The 20,119-nt window shown below is 47.5% G+C and overlaps 6 protein-coding genes across 6 annotated transcripts in view; 2 read left to right on the top strand and 4 right to left on the bottom strand.

Annotated features, from left to right (window-relative positions):
• MCYG_04848 (isoleucyl-tRNA synthetase,cytoplasmic) overlaps positions 1-956 on the bottom strand; it is a gene marked incomplete at both ends in the record, with an annotated part of 3,386 nt that extends 2,430 nt beyond the window's left edge. The window contains 2 exons of the mRNA XM_002847065.1: positions 59-449; positions 528-956. Coding sequence (XP_002847111.1) covers positions 59-449; positions 528-956 — 820 coding nt within the window. The remainder of the gene's footprint in view (positions 1-58; positions 450-527) is intronic.
• Positions 957-1,289: 333 nt separating this feature from the next.
• On the bottom strand, positions 1,290-4,406 carry MCYG_04847 (AousoA; the record flags this gene model as incomplete). Its single annotated transcript, XM_002847064.1, has 6 exons — positions 1,290-1,388; positions 1,441-3,171; positions 3,227-3,690; positions 3,738-3,948; positions 4,005-4,055; positions 4,131-4,406. The coding sequence occupies 6 exons, from the start codon at positions 4,404-4,406 to the stop codon at positions 1,290-1,292; spliced, it is 2,832 nt and encodes a 943-aa protein (XP_002847110.1).
• A 429-nt stretch (positions 4,407-4,835) lies between these two features.
• On the top strand, positions 4,836-8,265 carry MCYG_04846 (5'-3' exoribonuclease 2; the record flags this gene model as incomplete). Its single annotated transcript, XM_002847063.1, has 5 exons — positions 4,836-5,142; positions 5,320-5,597; positions 5,660-5,821; positions 5,849-7,569; positions 7,650-8,265. 5 exons carry the CDS (start codon positions 4,836-4,838, stop codon positions 8,263-8,265), a joined length of 3,084 nt encoding a protein of 1,027 aa, XP_002847109.1.
• Positions 8,266-8,865: 600 nt separating this feature from the next.
• MCYG_04845 (pentafunctional AROM polypeptide) lies at positions 8,866-13,784 on the top strand (the record flags this gene model as incomplete). Its single annotated transcript, XM_002847062.1, has 4 exons — positions 8,866-9,456; positions 9,522-13,580; positions 13,649-13,693; positions 13,764-13,784. 4 exons carry the CDS (start codon positions 8,866-8,868, stop codon positions 13,782-13,784), a joined length of 4,716 nt encoding a protein of 1,571 aa, XP_002847108.1.
• Positions 13,785-14,213: 429 nt separating this feature from the next.
• MCYG_04844 (Naf1p) lies at positions 14,214-16,304 on the bottom strand (the record flags this gene model as incomplete). Its single annotated transcript, XM_002847061.1, has 2 exons — positions 14,214-15,380; positions 15,411-16,304. The coding sequence occupies 2 exons, from the start codon at positions 16,302-16,304 to the stop codon at positions 14,214-14,216; spliced, it is 2,061 nt and encodes a 686-aa protein (XP_002847107.1).
• An 812-nt stretch (positions 16,305-17,116) lies between these two features.
• On the bottom strand, positions 17,117-20,048 carry MCYG_04843 (conserved hypothetical protein; the record flags this gene model as incomplete). The annotated part of the gene is made up of 4 exons (XM_002847060.1): positions 17,117-17,314; positions 17,682-18,664; positions 18,689-18,770; positions 18,810-20,048. 4 exons carry the CDS (start codon positions 20,046-20,048, stop codon positions 17,117-17,119), a joined length of 2,502 nt encoding a protein of 833 aa, XP_002847106.1.
• Between the last annotated feature and the right edge of the window lie 71 nt (positions 20,049-20,119).

The raw sequence follows: 20,119 nt of genomic DNA, 5'->3' as shown, positions 1-20,119 counted from the left end.
AAAAGTAATCGAAGAGAGGGCTCATATTCCATCTTCCATTATCGGGATCCCTTGACACGTTCGAGTATCTTGAACTTTGCCTTCTTAGGGTTTTTGTACAGGGTTCCCAGTAACGCTTCCAAAAGATAATAGTTCTTCCCAGACGCCTCATCGTGAATCCTGATATATTCGAAGTCGGGATGCACCGCGAGGCCTGTATGGGATGGAAGAGTCCAGGGTGTGGTCGTCCAAGCAAGCAGACATGTCTGAGGATCGTCGAGCAGAGGGAAAGAAACGACAACGGCGGGATCTTGGACGTCTTTATAGTTTTGCTGGGCCTCGAAATTACTCAATGGAGTGTTAAGTGCGGTCGAGTAGGGCATGACTCTATATCCACGGTATACAGCACCTTTCTCGAATAGTTGTTTCAATATCCACCAGATTGACTCCATAAAAGTGGTGTCCATCGTCTACGCGCACACAAGTTAGCATGTCGACTCTCCATCTCCCACTGGAAGCTACCGATCGAACCAAAGAAGGTATCCTACCTTATAATCGTTATCAAAATCAATCCAACGCCCAAGTCTATCGATAGTCTGCCTCCACTCTGTAGAAAATCTCATGACAATGGCTTTGCATTCGGCGTTGTAGGCCGCAAGACCAATCTTTTGAACGGCCTCAGAACCCGACATCCCTAGCATCTTGTCGATTTCATATTCGATTGGAACGCCGTGCGTATCCCAGCCAAATCTGCGCTCGACATGATAGCCCTTCATAGACCAGTATCGAGGAATGATGTCCTTTATGGTGGAAGCAAGCAAATGCCCGTAGTGGGGTAATCCGGTCGCAAATGGCGGGCCATCATAGAAGGTGTATTCTTTTTTGCCCCGGGATAATTCTACCTGGCGTTCAAATGCTCCGATCTCCTTCCATCGTTTGAGGATGGCCTCCTCTTCCTTTGGAAAGTCGATAGACATGGCGTCTTGAAGATGTTGTAACTGTTGCGTTGTGGTATGTGGGGAGGAAGCGGGCAAAGTATTTAAAGCCGATAAATGTGTGAGTCAGCGATAATATGACTACATAGTAAGATCACAGCCCCTTTTATACTACCTACGGCCACACAGATATGCAGACTCGTATATGGTTAATATTATACGAATGACATAGTGAACAGTCAAGGGTATTCTACGGAGAAGATAGATGCCGATGGTTAAGAGATATATATATAATATTTCGTCACTCATGTTGCGATATGGACCACTACCAAATGCTCTCTAGAAGGATTAAATGAAGGAGCATTAGATATATTCTCATTCCTCGTCAGCTTCCGACTCATCTTCGTCCTCATCGTCTTCATCGTCGGTCTCATCGATGTCAGATACTTCTTCACCCAGAGCCTTTAGGCGTTTCTACACTCGATGTTAGCGGAATTCGACAAGGGGAGACTGTGAGACGACTTACTTTGTCTGCTCTCCTCTTCGCCTCAAGGTCACTGAACACCATCAACAAATCTTCCAGTTCGCTCTGTGCAGATTTACGGGCAGTCTCGCTCTCTTCATTTTCCTTTTGTAGCTTCTCTGCCCGTTTTCGAGCTTCCTTCAAATCCCTCTCTAGCGTCTGGTTGTGTTCCTGTGTCTCCTGTACTTTTGCCTCCACTCGTCGATTCTTAGCTTCTAGATCAGACAGTTTGGCCGAATACTCCTCATGAGCAGTTTGGAGATCCTGAATGTGATCTTTGTTGGCTTTTTCAAGGCTCGCCTCTAGTTTTTGCACTGATTGCTTCAGCTCAGTTACTTCGGCTTCGTGCATATCTCGAAGTTTGGTAGTTCGCCTTTCATGTTCTGTGGCAGTTTGCTTTAGTTGATTATCGAGAGCGTGTAACTGCTCGCCATATTGCTTGACAAGTTCACTCTTTGTCAACGCATTATGCTCTTCCAATCCGGTTATTTCGGCCTGGTGTGTCTTCTGCAGAGATTCATTGACCTGGTTCAGCCTCTGTAGCTCACGATCGCTGGAATCTTTCGTTCTCTTGTGATCCAAATGTTCCTGATCTAACTTGCGTTGCAGATCCAACATCTCCGACTCTAGGTTCTGAATCGCCTGCGCTCGCTCTTCAGCTTGGGCCCTCAGATTGTCAACTAGCTCGCGTGATATCCCCTTAGGAATGCCGTTGGCCATTACAGGCACTTCCATCCCTGGATCACGGTCGATAGCCCGAATTAATCGACTAAAGTTGTCCTTTAGAAAGTCAATAAATGTCTTCTTAAAGAAGATGTTTGGATGTCCCGCGTCTTGTTGTCCCTGAGCGGTTTGCGGCAGAACCTCGAAATCGCGGACTAGTGGATGCTCTCGAAGTTTTGTGATTTTATCAATGTAAAGTTCTCTTCCCAATCTACTATTTAGTAATTGGTGAAGAGTCGATCGTGGGATGGGGGAGTCCTTCGTCGAGAACTCGTAGATGATTCCAAGGAGGACAGCACATAACCCTGGAAGCAGTGAGTCGGGGGAAGCCTCCTGTTTAGCCTCCTGGATTAGACTTTGAACACTGCTTCCTTCACCCAAGAAGTCATTAACCACGTCTGGATCTTCAAACAGCCAACCGCAGAGTAACGTCAAATAACCAACCGATATCCTTTCGTCGTCATTTCGTTGGATCCCCGTAATCAAATTACCGGTTATTGCCTGCACACACGTAACTACCTCCTCTCCACTCTCTGCATCGCCCTCGGTAACCTTCATTGCGGCAGCCTTAGCTTCAGGGTCTTCGTATATCAGATGGAATAATAAGACGGAGGCTAGCCATAGTTGATAAGGATCATTCACAGTGTCAAAATCCAATGGCTGGATAAGGATAGATAGAATATTTGGAATTTCGTCACCGCCGCCTGTGTGGCCACTTATTGCCCTGTTCAGGAAGTGAAGCTTGATCCCTGAATGGTTTGTAAAAAATGCCTGGATGCAATCGCATGATGCGAGACGTGCATCTAGAAGGTGAATTGGACCTTGCTGCAAGGTCAAACGCAGCAATGCTTCTAGAACGTTAAGCCTCTCAACGTTCTGAGCTGGTGGGCTCCCATTGACCGATTTTTGGTCAGAAGGTGTAGATGTTATGGCAACCTCGAGGTCTGAAAATTTCTCCTGAAGTGTTGCATTTGAACAGATCAAGTCTGAAGCCGCGAGGAGGGCCTTTTTCTTAAATGTTAGCAGAATATACGGGACATACTCTCTAAGATTGAGAGGGGCCAACCTTGGCTTTGAGAGAAACGTCAAAGTCTTCTTTAAATGCTGCTCTTAGCAGCTGTTGCATTGTGCCACTTTGCCAGAAAGTCGTTTGGTTTACCGGAGTGCTGATTCCCCGTTTTACAAGAAATAGCTGGATGATGGCAAGAATTCCCCATATATTCTTATTGCGCTGCTCCAACATCCAGTGTGGGAATTCTTCGTCAGGCTTAGGGTCCTTAATTGCATCATCCAGAAGCATCACAAGCTTCCTCACACAACCAGTCTCTCGAAAAAATGACTGGTTGGAGGGGTTTAACTGCAAAAGGTTACCCAAGAGAGCCAAGCAATCCTCTACTATCCGGGATCCATGTTTCAATGATCCCTCCGCTTCTATCAACGAGAATATCCGGTCAAAAGCATTTTCAAATGCAACTACCTTTTGCAATTCGGCGGAAGAGACTGTAAGTGCGATGAGGAGAAGAAGAGCTTCTATATGGGTCAAAGTTAGTAGCTACCCGTGGTTTCAAGGGTAATACCAGGCTTGTTCGTACCATTACGGGCTGGCTCTCTTGAGTCACTTAATACAGCAACAATCCTCGATATGCCCAATGGAGCCGTCAGTATGCATTCCTGGGTCCTCTCTGGACGGGCGGCGGATATCTGAGAAATTAGCTGGAGGGAGTAGAGCCTGGAGTAGAATTCCTTTGTGTCCAGGAGGTCGAGTAGGATTGTGATATTGTCTTGTCTCTATTCCACTATCTTGTTAATACCTGTTTTCTAGTCGAATATAAGAATTGACGCACCTGAGTAAATTCGTCAGCTAGCCAAAGTGCTAGCTCATCCGATGCTTCTGGCTATTTCATGGCAGCAATTAGCCTCTTTCTTAAGTAATTAAGTCCAAAACACCCTCGACGAAGCCTGCAACCCACACTATTTTCTTCCGGGGAAAAGAGCATCAGCAGAGTCTCCAGGACCGGCTTGATGGTGTCGACGTCTTCCACATCGTTACGGAGGGAAGTGATTAGTGGCCTCAATGCCTCCGACGCAACAGACGCAGGATATCCCTTTGCGAAGCTTCGGAGCCCAAGTATCGCTGCCCGGCGATCTTCCAGCAGTGTCGAGCTCTGCAGACGACTGCTCAGCGTATTTATCGTGTCTGTCGCTGTCTGCCGGGCCGGAGCTTGGGATTCGAGGATACGAAACATCGTGAGCTATGGAACCGAGACAGCACCATCACCGCGAGTCAATGATGCCACACATGCTCATGTAGGTCCAAATATATAGTCCAAATCAGAAGAAACCCACAGCAAGCTGGAATATATCCAGACCCTCGAAACTCGTCCCTTTTCTATATTAATATTTTATGTTGTCTCGCTGTAAATATAAAATGTCCTCCAGCTACTCGACATATCACGTGATAAAGATTAAAGTTTCGGAAAATACCTTTTTTTTTGATGAAGCAAAAAAGCCGAAAAAGTCGCGAAGAAGAGGAAGAAGAGGAAGAAGAAGAAGAGAAGCAGTCGACACGCTTCTGATAACTTGCTTGCTGGTGTCAGCCTTCAGCGCAAGAAAAGCGAAAGGCAAGAGGGCGGATTTGTTTTCTCATATTTGCTCCAGCACGGCACGTCGTCGCGATGGGTGTCCCAGCCCTCTTCCGATGGCTCTCATCCAAGTATCCAAAGATCGTTTCCGCCGTCGTTGAAGAGCAGCCGCAGGAGATAGATGGGCAGGAAATACCGGTTGATACGACGAAGCCGAATCCAAATGGCGAGGAAATGGACAATCTCTACCTGGATATGAACGGTATCGTCCATCCGTGCACACATCCAGAGGGCAAACCTCCACCAGCAAACGAGGGCGAGATGATGCTGGAGATCTTCAAGTATACGGACAGAGTGGTCAACATGGTCAGGCCCAGGAAGGTGTTGATGATTGCTGTTGGTATGTCGGGTTTCCGGCTGCGGGGAATTTAGAGGTCTCCCCTCGGACGGCTACATTATATATGCATGATGTGTTCATAGTCGCCAAGGGGAGTTACTGCCTTTCATTCTCTTTCCCCGTAAAAATGATGTCGTTTTGCGCTGTATAATCGATACTAATTACTATTTACTTATTTAGATGGCGTTGCTCCCCGCGCAAAGATGAACCAGCAACGATCCCGTCGATTCCGATCCGCGCAGGACGCAAAGGCTGAGGACGAGAAGAAGGTGGAGTTCGCAAGGTTGCTCAAGAAGCAGAAGCGTGGTAAAACGGATGTGACTATCGCGGAAGAGGTGATCACGAAAACCTGGGATACCAATGTCATCACACCAGGTACCCCATTTATGGATATTCTCGCCCTGGCGTTGCGATATTGGGTCGCGTATAAGTTAAGCACCGATCCTGGTTGGGAAAAGGTAAGTTCAAACCCAATCTTATCAAATCTGGTTGAATAGCCGTTCTGACACTCATCTTTTAGTTAAAAGTTATCATCTCTGATGCCACCGTTCCGGGTGAAGGAGAACATAAAATCATGGAGTTTATTCGTTCTCAGCGTGCTTGCCCAGAGTATGATCCCAATACTCGACACGTAATATACGGTTTGGTTAGTGACACCAACATTTATACTTCTAGATTAGACGTCTAGTTGGCTAACCGTGGTTATTAGGATGCCGATTTGATCATGTTGGGACTCGGTACTCATGAGCCGCACTTCCGTGTCTTGCGAGAAGACGTATTTTTCCAGGAGTCAAAAGCAAGGACCTGCAAGCTGTGTGGGCAAGCAGGCCACGTTGAGGAAGCCTGTACAGGGAAAGCAAAGGAGAAGCAAGGGGAGTTTGACGAGAAACAAAAAGGGAGTCCCCTGAAACCGTTCATCTGGCTTCATGTTTCGATACTTCGTGAGTATCTGGCTGTAGAAATGCAGGTCCCTCAACAACCATTTCCATTTGACCTTGAGCGAGCTCTGGATGACTGGGTTTTTATGTGCTTTTTCGTTGGTAACGATTTCTTGCCTCATCTTCCATCGCTGGAGATCCGGGAAAATGGCATAGACACACTTATTGCAATATGGCGCGATAATATCCCACAAATGGGTGGCTACCTAACAAAAGATGGCCGTGTTGACTTGGCAAAAGCGCAGTTGATTTTGCAAGGGCTGGCAAAACAAGAAGATGCTATATTTCGCCGCCGGCGACAGACGGAGGAGAGGAGGAATGCCAATGCCAAACGGCGCCAGGAGGAAGACCGCCAGCGCAAAAACAACAACCATGAGCATGCACGCAAGAGGCGCAGAGGTTCCCACGGCGCTGAGCCAGCACCAGACATCCCACCCCTTGTTGTCCCAGGCAAAGGTGAGCTAACCAGAGCTGAGAGAGAGCTGACACACTCCATGGTTGTCAACCGCGGCGCCGTCTATAAGGCCAACATGGCGAACAAAAGCGCTGCTGCGGCTCTCAAGGCTCAGCTTCTGTCCGGCGGAACGGCAGAAGACAATGCTGACTCCGAGGATGTTACTGAGCCGGCTGGTTCATCGCTCAGAAAAAAGCGAAAATCAGATGTATTTGAAAACTCGAATCCAGACACTGAAGCCGAAGAAGACACAGAAGCAGTTCTAGAAAAGCCCAAAGAAGATGAAATGCCACCGGACACTGTACGGCTTTGGGAGGATGGGTATGCAGACCGATACTACGAGCAGAAGTTCAAAGTAGACCGCAAAGATATTGCTTTCCGGCACAAGGTGGCGCGGGCATATGTTGAAGGACTGAGTTGGGTCCTTTTGTACTATTTCCAAGGATGTCCATCCTGGACATGGTATTACCCTTACCATTACGCACCATTTGCTGCGGATTTTGTTGACATTGGCGCGATGGATGTACAATTTACCAAGGGAATCCCTTTCAAGCCGTTCGAGCAACTGATGGGCGTCTTGCCTGCAGCTTCGAATCATGCCATTCCCGAAGTATTCCGGGACTTAATGTCAGACGAGAACAGTGAGATTATCGACTTTTATCCTGAAGACTTCCCCGTTGATCTGAATGGAAAGAAGTTCGCATGGCAGGGAGTCGCACTGCTGCCATTTATCGATGAGAAACGGCTGTTGAAAGCAATGGACAAGCGGTATCCGCTACTATCAGAGGAGGAGCAAGCCCGTAATGCCATGGGGAAGGATGTGCTACTGTTATCCGAGAAACATCCGCTCTATGAATCACTGACGGCCAATTTCTACTCTAAAAAACAAGGCTCAGCTAAGCTCAAGCTGAACATGCGCATCAGCGAGGGCCTGGGTGGGAAAGTCGAAAAGAATGAATCCTATCTGCCTCATAGCGCTCTGTCTTTATCCGTGGATGGCGCCGATATCCCTACCCTTGACGAAGATCGATCTATAAGGTTAGTTGCGCCTCCCCTACTCTACTCGTTAATATATATATATATATATTATCCATGTACTAACTTACATCTAAACACAGTGTTTACTATGAGATGCCCAAGTCGATGCATGCTCATAAGTCAATGTTGCTACGCGGCGTCAAGTTCAAGGAGCCAGCCCTTGACAAGACAGACTTAGAGATTACCAGAAATAAAGCCAGACACTCTGGAAGATCATTTGGCGGTGCACCACTCCACTCGAACCGCGGTGGCAGAGGGAGAGGAGGAGGCGGAGGAAGAGGAGGCCAGATATCATATGCCAGCAACGACCGCCCCAACCCCTTTGCAGCACACTTGCCTCCAGGATACGTTCCGCCACCACAGCCTCCTGGATGGAATCCTGCGCCTCCTGGCGTGTACAACGGCCCAGATAGATATCGGTCTCAGGGACACCCTCGGGGAGGCAGCGGCGGATACGGCGGTGGGTACGGGGGCCATTACCAGCAACCACCTCCACAAAACTGGACTCAACACAACCCTCCGGGCTACGGCAATGCTCCTCACAACTCCTACCAGGACAGGCCGCACTACCAGAGCGGCGGGAGCGGCGGATACGGGCGTGGAGGAGGAGGATCCTATGATGGCAGGGGTGGCTACCACAGCTCCAGGGGATCCGGCCGTGGTCGAGGTAGAGGTGATGGATATGGCAGGTATTAAGCAAGCATGGACTCGCTTAGTCTACGTATATTAATATGTACGAATAGAATGCTCCCCGTCGTCTTCCTTTTCTTTATATCTTTTTTTTCCTGTTTTATTATTAGAAAATCAACCAAGACCGGACCGAAGGCGGTGAAGGATGGCAGAAACTCTTCCAACAAAAAAAAAAACGAACGTCAAGGCTTTTTTTCTTCCCTTCAAGTGATTTTTCTGTATAGCTTCACATATTTTATCTTGTTAGTTAATTGATATATGCCCTGTCATGCTCTCACGTTAAGGCTGTTGTGCCTGTTAAGCTGATATTCACGCAGCAAGGTCGAGTTCTCCGATCGTCGGGGGGGTCGATTACTCATAACTAGCTTCAAGGGGAGCTTTTTGGCTGGGTCTCAATTTTCGGTATGCCCGTAGTATTTCCTCGCCTCCCCAGCTATCATACGAAGCTGTGTCTTTGATTTACTGTTGCTAATTCGACTGTTTTCTGTCCCATGATGAATTAAGTCGCTACATTGAACTTGTCGTCGCTGTAGCTTTGACTGTAGAAAGATTTGAGAGCTTGCCCCTCCCCCTGCTCTATAGCTCCCCACACACTCAGCTTCAGCCATGGAGCAGCCAACAACGATTCAGATTCTAGGTCGCGACAGTATAGTCGCGGACTTTGGAATATGGCGGCGCCATGTCGCCAGAGACCTGCTTGAGACCCTTTCGTCGTCAACCTATATCCTCATTTCGGATACGAATATCGCTCCTTTGTATGTTCCCGAATTTGAGAGAGCGTTCGAGGAGGCTGCGGCTGAAAAGTCTCCCAAACCCCGGCTTCTCACATACAAGATCGCACCAGGAGAATCCTCAAAGGGGCGTGAAACCAAGGCAGAGATCGAGGATTGGATGCTTAGCTGCCAGCCACCATGCGGCCGAGATACGGTGCTGATTGCTCTTGGTGGTGGAGTTATTGGAGACCTGGCGGGTTTTGTTGCTGCCACTTATATGCGTGGTATTCGATTTGTTCAAGTACCTACAACATTGCTGGCAATGGTGGACTCTTCAATTGGTGGTAAAACTGCAATTGATACCCCAAATGGAAAGAATTTAATTGGCGCCATCTGGCAGCCAGAGAAGATCTACTTGGACATGGAATTCTTGAACACACTGCCACAGCGAGAGTTTACCAATGGAATGGCAGAAGTCATCAAGGTGGGTTTTTTAAAGGCTGTTTCTCAGTCATACAGCTACTACCTGTTTTGCTTACAGTATCTTAGACCGCTGCAATTTCAAGTGAGACGACGTTTGCAGAATTAGAGCAGAATGCAGACGCCATCGCCGCGGCCCTCAAGACAGAAAACACCCCAGAACGCTCACGTTTCAGTGGCATACAGGAGATTCTTAAGCGAACTATCCTAGCCTCTGCGCGATTTAAGGCAGATGTGGTATCAAAGGATGAAAGGGAAGGTGGGTTGCGAAATCTCCTTAATTTCGGCCACTCTATCGGCCACGCAATCGAGGCTATACTTGCGCCGCAAATTCTTCATGGTGAATGTGTTGCTATCGGAATGATCAAGGAAGTTGAGCTTGCTCGCTACCTTGGAATACTCAAGGGCGCCGCCGTGGCACGTCTTGCCAAATGTCTGACCAGATATGGACTTCCTACCTCCCTCAAGGATGCACGCATCAGACGTTTGAGCGCAGGAAAGAAATGTCCTGTAGACAAACTTATTGCTTTTATGGCTGTGGATAAGAAGAATGATGGGCCGATGAAGAAGGTCGTTCTCCTTTCTGCCATCGGTCGCACACACGAACAAAAGGCGAGCGTTGTGTCGAACGAAGAGCTCAAGGTCGTTCTCGCACCTAGTATCGAAGTCTTGCCTGGCATCCCAAAGCCTCTCAACGTTACGTGCACTCCTCCAGGATCGAAGAGTATCTCAAACCGGGCACTTGTTCTCGCTGCCCTCGGCTCTGGAGTATGCCGCATTAGAAACCTCTTACACTCCGATGATACGGAAGTCATGCTCAATGCCTTAGAGGCATTGGGAGCCGCTACCTTTTCTTGGGAAGAAGAAGGTGAAGTACTCGTTGTCAATGGCAAAGGTGGTAAACTAGAAGCCAGTGCCCACGAGTTGTACTTGGGAAATGCTGGTACTGCTTCAAGATTCCTAACTACTGTCGCAACCCTTTCCAACGAAAAAGATGATGTTTCCCACAATATCTTGACTGGCAATGCCAGAATGAAGCAACGCCCAATCGGGGATTTGGTTGACGCTCTAAAATCCAATGGTGTATCTGTGGATTATCTCGAGCAACAAGGAAGTCTTCCACTCAAGGTCCCCGCATGTGGTGGCTTCAAGGGCGGAGCGATTGAACTTGCTGCTAAAGTTTCATCTCAGTATGTCTCTTCATTGTTGATGTGCGCACCATATGCAAAGGAAAAAGTTACGCTCAAACTTGTTGGTGGAAAGCCCATTTCTGAAACTTACATCGCCATGACGGCGGCCATGATGAAATCCTTTGGAATTGATGTGGAAAAGTCCACGACTGAAGAATACACCTACCACATCCAACAAGGCCAATATAAGAATCCTCCAGAATATATTATCGAGAGTGATGCTAGCTCTGCAACATACCCTCTCGCGATTGCTGCCATGTCCGGAACCACCTGTACTATTCCCAATATTGGGTCAAAATCACTCCAGGGTGATGCTCGCTTCGCAGTCGATGTACTACGCCCCATGGGCTGTGATGTTAAGCAGACCAATTCTTCTACTACCGTCACTGGCCCTACCAATGGTGCTTTGAAACCCATAGCCAATGTTGACATGGAGCCAATGACCGATGCTTTCCTAACTGCCTCCGTCCTTGCTGCCGTTGCCAACGACAAGTCCGGCAACACCACACGTATCTATGGCATAGCAAATCAGCGAGTCAAGGAGTGCAACCGTATCAAGGCTATGAAAGATGAACTTGCTAAATTCGGAGTTACCTGCCGAGAGCACGATGACGGGATTGAAATCGACGGCATCGACAGTTCGGAGTTAAAGGTTCCGGTCAACGGAGTACATTGCTATGATGACCACCGTGTGGCTATGAGTTTCAGTGTTCTAGCAGCAGCCGCAGCCTCTCAGCCAACCCTAATTCTAGAGAAAGAGTGCGTTGGAAAAACTTGGCCGGCATGGTGGGATGCTTTGGCCCAAACATTCAAAGTGAAACTTGATGGCAAAGAGCTAGTCAATGACAATGTCGTTGATATCCAGAAGTCGACAAAATCAATCGCATCTATATTCATTATTGGCATGCGTGGCGCAGGTAAAACGACTAGCGGATATAGCATCTCAAAAGCCCTCAATCGCCCATTCATCGACCTTGATACCGAGCTAGAAAACGTGGAAGGAATGCCTATTCCAGAGATCATCAAGCAAAAGGGATGGGAAGGCTTTCGGGATGCCGAACTGGCTCTACTTAAACGTATGATGGCCGAGAAGCCGACCGGATACATATTTGCCTGTGGTGGCGGGATTGTTGAGACGAAGGAAGCCCGTGATCTCCTTATCAATTACCATAAGAACAAAGGGAATGTCTTCCTTATCATGCGAAACATCAAGAAGGTTATCGAGTTCCTAGAAATAGACAAGACACGGCCTGCATATATTGAAGACATGATGGGTGTGTGGCTTCGTCGGGAGCCATGGTACCAAGAATGCAGCAACCTTCAGTATTATAGCCACCATTCAGAAAGGAGTGAGCTGGATGCAGCACTACAAGGATTCACAAGGTTCTTGAATGTGGTTATGGGAAATACTGATCATCTTGCATTATTGAAAAAGAAGGACCATTCATTTTTCGTGTCCTTGACACTTCCAGATCTCCAACTCTCTGCGGACATTCTCCGAGCGGCTACTTTTGGATCTGATGCTATAGAATTGAGGGTTGACCTTCTTAAGGACCCGTCGTCGACTTCAGGAGTTCCCTCGGTCGGCTATGTTGCTGAACAAATGTCCTTCCTCCGTAGCCACGCGTCTCAACCACTTATCTTCACTATTCGCACTAAAGCGCAGGGTGGACAGTTCCCTGATGATGCTGTTGACAAAGCCTTGGAACTCTACAAGCTTGCTATTCGTATGGGATCTGAGTTTGTTGATCTTGAACTTTCATTCCCCAATGATCTGCTTCATGCAGTAACCGAGATGAAAGGGTTCTCTAAGATTATTGCGTCACATCATGATGTCAACAGCCAACTCTCGTGGTCTAATGGGTCATGGATTCAATATTACAACAAAGCCCTACAACATGGTGACATTATCAAGCTTATTGGCGTTGCTAAAACCTTTGAGGACAACATGGCGCTTCAACAGTTTAAATCTTGGGCAGAGAAGTCCTATCCAGTTCCAATCATTGCTATCAACATGGGCAACAAGGGTCGTCTCAGTCGCATACTAAATAGATTTATGACTCCTGTTTCACACCCTGCTCTTCCCTTCAAGGCTGCACCGGGACAAGTATCTGCTAAAGACATTCGGCAAGCCCTTACTCTCATGGGTGAACTTGATGCCAAGAAATTCGCCCTCTTCGGAAAGCCCATCTCTGCTTCGAGATCTCCAGCTTTGCACAACGCTCTTTTTACACAAGCTGGCTTCCCGCACGATTACGGCCTGTTGGAAACGGACAAGGCCGAAAATGTTGAGAAGTTTATCCGATCAGATGATTTTGGTGGTGCCTCAGTGACCATCCCCTTAAAGGAACAAATAATGGGCTTGCTTGATGAAATTTCTCCAGAAGCCAAGATCATAGGCGCCGTCAACACCATCGTACCCATCACTGTTTCCGGCAGGCCCCCTCGGTTAATTGGATACAACACCGACTGGCAAGGTATGGCCCGCTGCTTAAAGGACGCCGGAGCAATCTGTTCCAACAATGGAGAATCTGCTCTCACCATTGGAAGTGGCGGCACCGCCCGAGCAGCTATTTATTCGCTTCATAGCATGGGATATTCTCCCATCTATCTTGTTGGGAGAACACCGTCAAATCTGTCCAAACTCGCCTCCAGCTTTCCAGCCGAGTACAATATTCAGGTTGTTCAAGACATAAAATCAGTTCAAGCTGCCCCTAAAGTGGCAATTAGCACTATCCCGGGTGATCAGGAACTCGAAAATCCATTGCCAGAATTGATTACCCAGATTATGGAGAAAGGCCAAGATAGCTCTAGAGAGTGCATTTTACTAGATATGGCATATAAGCCAGATGTGACCACTATGGCGCGGCTAGCATCACCAGCTGGTTGGAAAATTATTAAGGGACTCGAAGTCCTGGTTGCCCAGGGGATCTATCAAGTGCGTTCATCTCAGCCCTAAAACTCATATAAAAAAATCAATAGCAGGCTAACATTGCTTACCACTAGTTTGAACATTGGACTGGATTGATGCCTATTTATGAGGATGCACGGGTAGGAAAAATCTATTCATCTCCATAATTATCGTTTGTTTGACCGATCAACTAATTGAAACTTCTACCAGGCCGCCGTTATGAACATTTAATCCTTCTAAACAGTCGCAGGCACTATGCTCAACCAATTGCCGGAGAAATCAAGCGTGCCTTTTCCACCTTCTCTCTTCTAGTTTCTCTAGATATGAATGTTAAATGATTTTATATTTGAATAGTTATTAGAATAGAGCATATGTTTGGTTATTCTAAGTCTATCTTACTTTTTGGCACACCGTCTATTCGATCCAAAATTTTGATGCACTTAAAAGACGCCAATCCCACATAACTCCAAACAGGCAACTCCACCAAGGCACAACATCTAAAATCCAGAATAACATTTGAACAAACACGACACCCTTGAAAACTGATATATACAGTGTAGTTAGAATCAATAGCGAATAATAGCCAAAACAGCAGTAACAGATACAGGGCTATAGAGGCCATTCGAGAAAGAACGCATAAATTGAAGCATATACCAACGCCTAATTACCCAAGCTTCCATTAGCGCTGTTAGCTCCATTGGTTAGACGTTTTAGAATATCTAGCTGAGCTTGCACTGCTGCAACGGAGTCAACTGATGCATTCGGGAGGCCCTGATTTTGTGCCGGGGCCGGCTGAGTTTGCGCAGGATAATATGTGCCTTGCTGTTGCTGTTGCTGTTGCTGTTGCTGCATGGCTAGGAAAAAAGCAGGATTGATATGCGATCCGGGAGGAGGGTATTGGAACATAGGCTGGGGGGAATTGGAAGGAGGAGAGAATTGAAAAGGATATTGTGGAAGGCCTTGAGGTTGGAATGCCCCTGATGGAAAAGTAGGCTGATAGGGTCCGCTGCTGTTGTTCCCGAAATTATTAGGCATGTTACCAGAGGCTTGTGGTTGAGATTGATGTGGGAGAGGCGGGTTGGACGGCTGCTGGTACGGATTTTGTTGGTAAGAAGGGTGTTGTTGTGGTGAATACTCAGCGTGCTGTGGTTGACTTTGTCGATTACCCTGGCCCTGAGAAGACTGTCTGCTTCCCCTATCATACCCTCCCCTTCCACCTCGGCCTCCGCGTCCACTTCGGTCGTTACCCCTTCCACGGCCCCGGCCTCTACCACCGCGGAATGATCTTTCGCCATGTTGGTCAGCGGGGTGCGGCATTTCCATAGGAGCTTCACTTCCCATGAGCTCATGCAGGTTTTGAGGCCGCAAGAGGCGGGTATATCCGTCGTTATCTACGCTATTATCATCATAGTTGAGTTCAGAATGTCGTAGATTTGACGGCGGCAGGGCCGATCCTTTCCCTTTGCTGCCTCCTCCACGTTCAACTTTTCCTTCACGTTTTGCCTGACGCTTGAGTTTGAGCTGCCGCTTATATTCAGCTTCAGCTTCGTCGTCAGAGAATTCTATCTCCTCGTCTCCTACTTCTTCGTCATGTAAGTTCGATGCGTCGCTCCCCTTGAGGCCCTTGAGTGGTTCCGTAAAAACGAAGGTCGAGTGGTCCACAACGTAAAACACAGGAGTTTCTTTCTCCAGGCCCGCTTCTTTGACTGCCTCCGCATTGGGGAATCGAACAGTATACAAGGGCTGTTGAACACGGCCAAGTGTTTCAGACACTACCCCGATAACCTTCAAGTTGACCGAGCACAGGACTGAGCCACTCTCCAGGACCTGGTACTCTCCGGATATGTTTGCTCTTACCAACACGACATTGTCGACAATAGTCTCAATGTTCCCTAACATTTCAATTTTCATTTCAGGGGTAATGGTAATATCTGGCATTGGCACAACTTCGTCCGGTTTTTCGTTCGCCGTCCTGACTTCAGCCGCTGCCGCCCTTCCGCTGCTACCTTCATCATCAGACCCTCCTTCAGTAGCCATCAATAATCGAGCCTGTTCTTCAGGATCAAGGAGTTCGTAGTCATCGTCATCGTCTTCATTGTCACTAGAATCACTAGAGCTAGAATCGGTAGAGGAGTCTGAAGACGATTCGTATGGAGACGAATCGACTTCCCACTCTGGATGATCGTCCTCTTGAGGTTGGTCACCTCTATCAACGGTAGGCGGTATTCCTTCGATCATCTCAGCCGCAAGCGCAGCAATATCATCATCAGCAGTTCTGGGAGCACTGGGTACTGTATCCAACGCCTCTTTAGCACTAGAAACACCAACAGTTCCGGAATCAGTTGCCTTGGAACCCTCTGTGCCATCACTAGACATGACTGTATCAGTTGCACTAGCTTTCTCGGAAGCAGTCTCTATTGTGTTCTGAGCAGGTTCAGACGGGGTTTGCTGCGGAGGGATGCCGCTACCCGGGCGCCTTTCTTCACTGCACAGGCTAAGACCCGGGATCGTAGCGTGCGGTGACTCGGATCTTTCCTCTGTCATTACTTCGTCCTTCGTAGAAACAACATTATTCGGCGGAAGGGCGGTCCCTGCGTTCAAAGGTGTATTATAAAAGTCACTTTCATCATCTTTCGGAGCCTCCGTCGCTACTGTAGCAACAGAAGCATTGACTGGGGCAGAGCTATCCCTCAGGTCCGGCTGTTCTATGTGTGGGTTGTGGGCGTCATCTCCCATTACAGTGTCCGCCATGATATGCAAGACAAGTCTAGGTAGAGTAAAAAAATGAGAGCTTTGTCAAGTCACTAAAGATGACACTTTAACAGTTGCATGAGATATCCATCGAATAGAAGCAATTTCCACCACAATCGAGTAAACAGTTTTTATATGCGACTTTCTTGAAGCTCGAAAAATAACTTTTTGCGTTTTTTGGCTTTTTTTTTCGATAAGATAAACAAAGAACGCTAGTCCCAAATAGTTTAGTGCTTTATTGTTGGTCACGTGATATATGAGCGCGTTAAAACTTTAGTTAAACAACGCGATGTTGAGAAGCGCCGTTTAATAGACGCGTTTATATTACTTAGGTATCTAGTACTCTTATATTTTCTACGTTATATACCAGATAAGACATTATCATATACACTAGTAAACTGATAATTGTTTGTCAAATATAACCAGTCTCTCTGCCGCAATCAGTGTGGGCTCGCCTCTTAGTATTCTCTAGCACTTGCGCAGGTGTATCTTTATCTGTTGACCTTGTCCCGGTGATAAATTGATCTAAAGAGAACCAGATCTTATCAAAGACGAATCCCAGCATTAGAAAAGAAGTATAAGAATTCCTCCATGCTGTAGTATGAGAAGCATAAAATTAGTAATCCTAACTCAAAGGTTACTGAGATGCTGGAACGGAGTGAATGCCGAGGAAGTGATTGCAGCTGACTGGTGAGAAATAGGGGGTAGTGGCAATATGTCATCAAAGAAAGGTAAAGAATGCAGCACTTCCCTGTTTTTCTCGTAAGCTGTTGAAACCATAGGTGCCTCTCCGCCTGCTCTTTGAACCACCTTTAGGGGGCTGATGGTGCAGAGGAAGCACTGGTAACATGAGATAAAGTGGGAGAACCGGACGACTCGCTCGAAGAATGCCCAACGGACGCCTTGAGGCCATCTGTCTTCTTTGGGACGGCTATTGGGTCAGGTTCTTTAGCCATCTCCGCTGTCGCGCAACTTCGTTCTGGTATTATTGTGTAGGAGTTCAGGGGGCCCTGTGAAATTCATGGCCAAAGTCTAGGAGGTAGCGTTATAGCGGTGCTAGACTCCCGTCCTCGTGGAATAATAAAAGAAGTATGTATTAAGAGAGCAAGCCGATGCTGGTTTTTTCTCTGGTTGTGAATGAGTGATAGCACAGTCGCTGATGCCATGGGCCTGACAAGAGTATTGAGTAGACATGCAACACTATACTAACATTCTTCTACCTCTAGTTATTATAGATGCTCGCTAAATTATCACATCATTGCTATCGACGTTATCATAATCGCAAATCGAAAAAAGGGTCAAGACCTAGACAATTTCTACCGTCGTCATGGCATCTAGGCGCAATCCTAGTATCCTGAGTACTACATGTGATCTCACCTCAAGGTTCTCGGTTATATCTAATGCTGGAGGGAGATCCTGGGCAAAGAGCGTATCCCTCAGCTCAAGACATCGCTCAAACGCCGGCCAGTCCCAATAACACTCTGAGTTGAAAGCCTCACTCTCAGGGCGGTCTTCTGCACTCCTTGCCCTGGAAAAGTTTTCCCACCTAGAACGCCACTTATTCGGGAGATCTACCCCAGGGAAAAAATCTCGTTCATTCCCCAGGGCCGCCCGTAAAAAGTCAATCGCGTTCATCAATTTCTCGGTTACTTCGGCCCATGATCGGATCTCAGGAATATGGACTTTTAGCATTTCGTATACCGGGTTATATGCGCCGTCCAGATCTTTCGAAGCTCCCGTGTTAGGATTGAGAAACGACCAAAGAAATCTCCGAAGATCCCACGTATATTCGGTCCGATAATCTATAGAATAATTCTTCCCCAAGCTTGCTTGATTTCCGAAGCCCATTGAGCCCACGCCTGATATGTCATTTTGGTCCCCCTGGTCCATGTCTTGAATCAACTTCCAGATGGCGGCTTGGTCGCGGAATATCCACCGCAGATCGTCATGGCATGCTCGCCACCTGGCTCTTAATCTCGATTCTAACGTTCTGAAATCCGTCATGGAGAGAATCCAAAAATCAAGAACCGCAGTTCTTGCAGCGGTGGCTGGGTCAGCGTCTGTGTCCTCCGGGGTGTGTGTTCGCTCAACTCCACACAACTCCAATAGACTGGTATGGAAATCTTGAATGGCCTTGTTGCTCTCTGAAGAAAGCCTTAAGGGTACTTTTAGGGGCCACTCGTGCACTTCTAGGCCACATGGAACCCTCCATTTTAACCCGTTTTCCGGCTTTACCAGAAAGATGTCGCAGACAGACACAAATGAATACGTGTTGGTCCCTGGATGGCCTCTAAGAATAACCGGGTAATCTGGTCCATCCAGAAAAAATATAGAATCTTCTCCTATCTCGTACTCCTTATCTACCAGAGGAATTAATAAGTTACCATGGCAGCCCCTATTCAAGACTATAATGCGTTGGTGGTCGGGGCCTGGAATCACCTTATCCATAGGAGAAATGTCGCATAACTTGGTCGCAAGGGTAATTAGCGACCCATTAGTACTAACTTTAATCTTATGCCCGGGCTGAGTCCCTGGTTCCTGGGGATTATAAAAATCGAAGAAGAATTGGTTATGAGGAAAACCAACCTCCGCATTATGCTCCAGGTCTATATGACCTAGCGATAGGGGCTGAGACCAGTCAGGGACCCAAGACGGTAAGCCCGAGCCTCGTTTCCCCATTCCCAGGAGACTTAACGGCCAAAAAGCAAGACAGTTTTTTAATAGATAGGCAGTGATACCGGTATAAACAACCTCTACAGGGAGGCTGTAATCGGGTCGTACACCTTCCTTGTGTAGAAGAGCAAGGACTGCAAATATTTTATCACGAGGATCCAAACAGTCATGAGACATAGCATGTTCAAAGAGGAGGCGAGTGTGTGTAAGCATATCTCCACTCTTTCGGGCCAGCAACGAGAATGAAGCGCTGTTGCGTAAACCGCTAGGCAAGGAAAACAACGAAGGCCAGATTTCTGAACGGTTACCGCAGAGGATCTCCAGATTCCTAGCAAGAAACACTTCTTGGGTAACCCATAGCCTAGAAAAACAAGGCCGCTTAATGAGAGCTTTGAGGGCAATTTGCGATTTCTCCTTGGTGGCGGCCACCCGACTAGACACCGATGGCCCTTTTGCTAACATGGCCAAAAGATCAAGAGCCACATCGCTGTCCGAAGAGGGGTTTCCGGCAAAAACCACCACCTTTAACGCTTTGGTATAAATATCCCTCATTAAGCTGGCCTGCCGTGTCTTGTCGTCAATGTCTTGCTGATCTATGCAAACAGCGTCCACCCAAACCGGTAGATCCGTGCCTTGATGGCGGACTGCTCTGAGAGCATCACCGCAATTCTTTGTGGTGTATATAACATCCCAGTATAGGCCAACATATACTGGGCAACTTTTTGTTGGAAGGCCACCATCTTCGTCAGAGGAAGCATAAGACAAGGCTAGATACGATGAAGACTGAGTATCGTCTTTCAAAGATAACAGTTCTATTTCTCCGTGGATCGGGTCATCGTTTTGGCCGGGCCGCAACCGCAATAACCTAATGTCCCCTTCTGTGGTGACTTCGGGAAAGCTACCAAGGCTTTTACTCTTTCCAACCAAGAGGGAGCCATGGGAAGTTTTGGCTCCTGATATAGATGGAGCAGTCACACCGTTGGGGCAAGTGTTAGGATGGGTATATTTGACGGCTGGAGGCCAAGTGAGGTTCAGTTGAGATCGAGACTCGAGGCGAGGAATTGGTAGCATAGGGGCCGCATCGACTCCCGTACCCGGTTGTGATAAACAAGAGTTGCACCGTGGTGTACCATTTATAAAAA

The sequence above is a fragment of the Microsporum canis genome, genomic scaffold, assembly GCF_000151145.1.
Source record: "Microsporum canis CBS 113480 supercont1.4 genomic scaffold, whole genome shotgun sequence".
NCBI lineage: Eukaryota > Fungi > Ascomycota > Eurotiomycetes > Onygenales > Arthrodermataceae > Microsporum > Microsporum canis.
The sequence above is the reverse complement of the archived record's forward strand: the minus strand, read 5'-3'. Positions and strand labels throughout refer to the sequence as shown.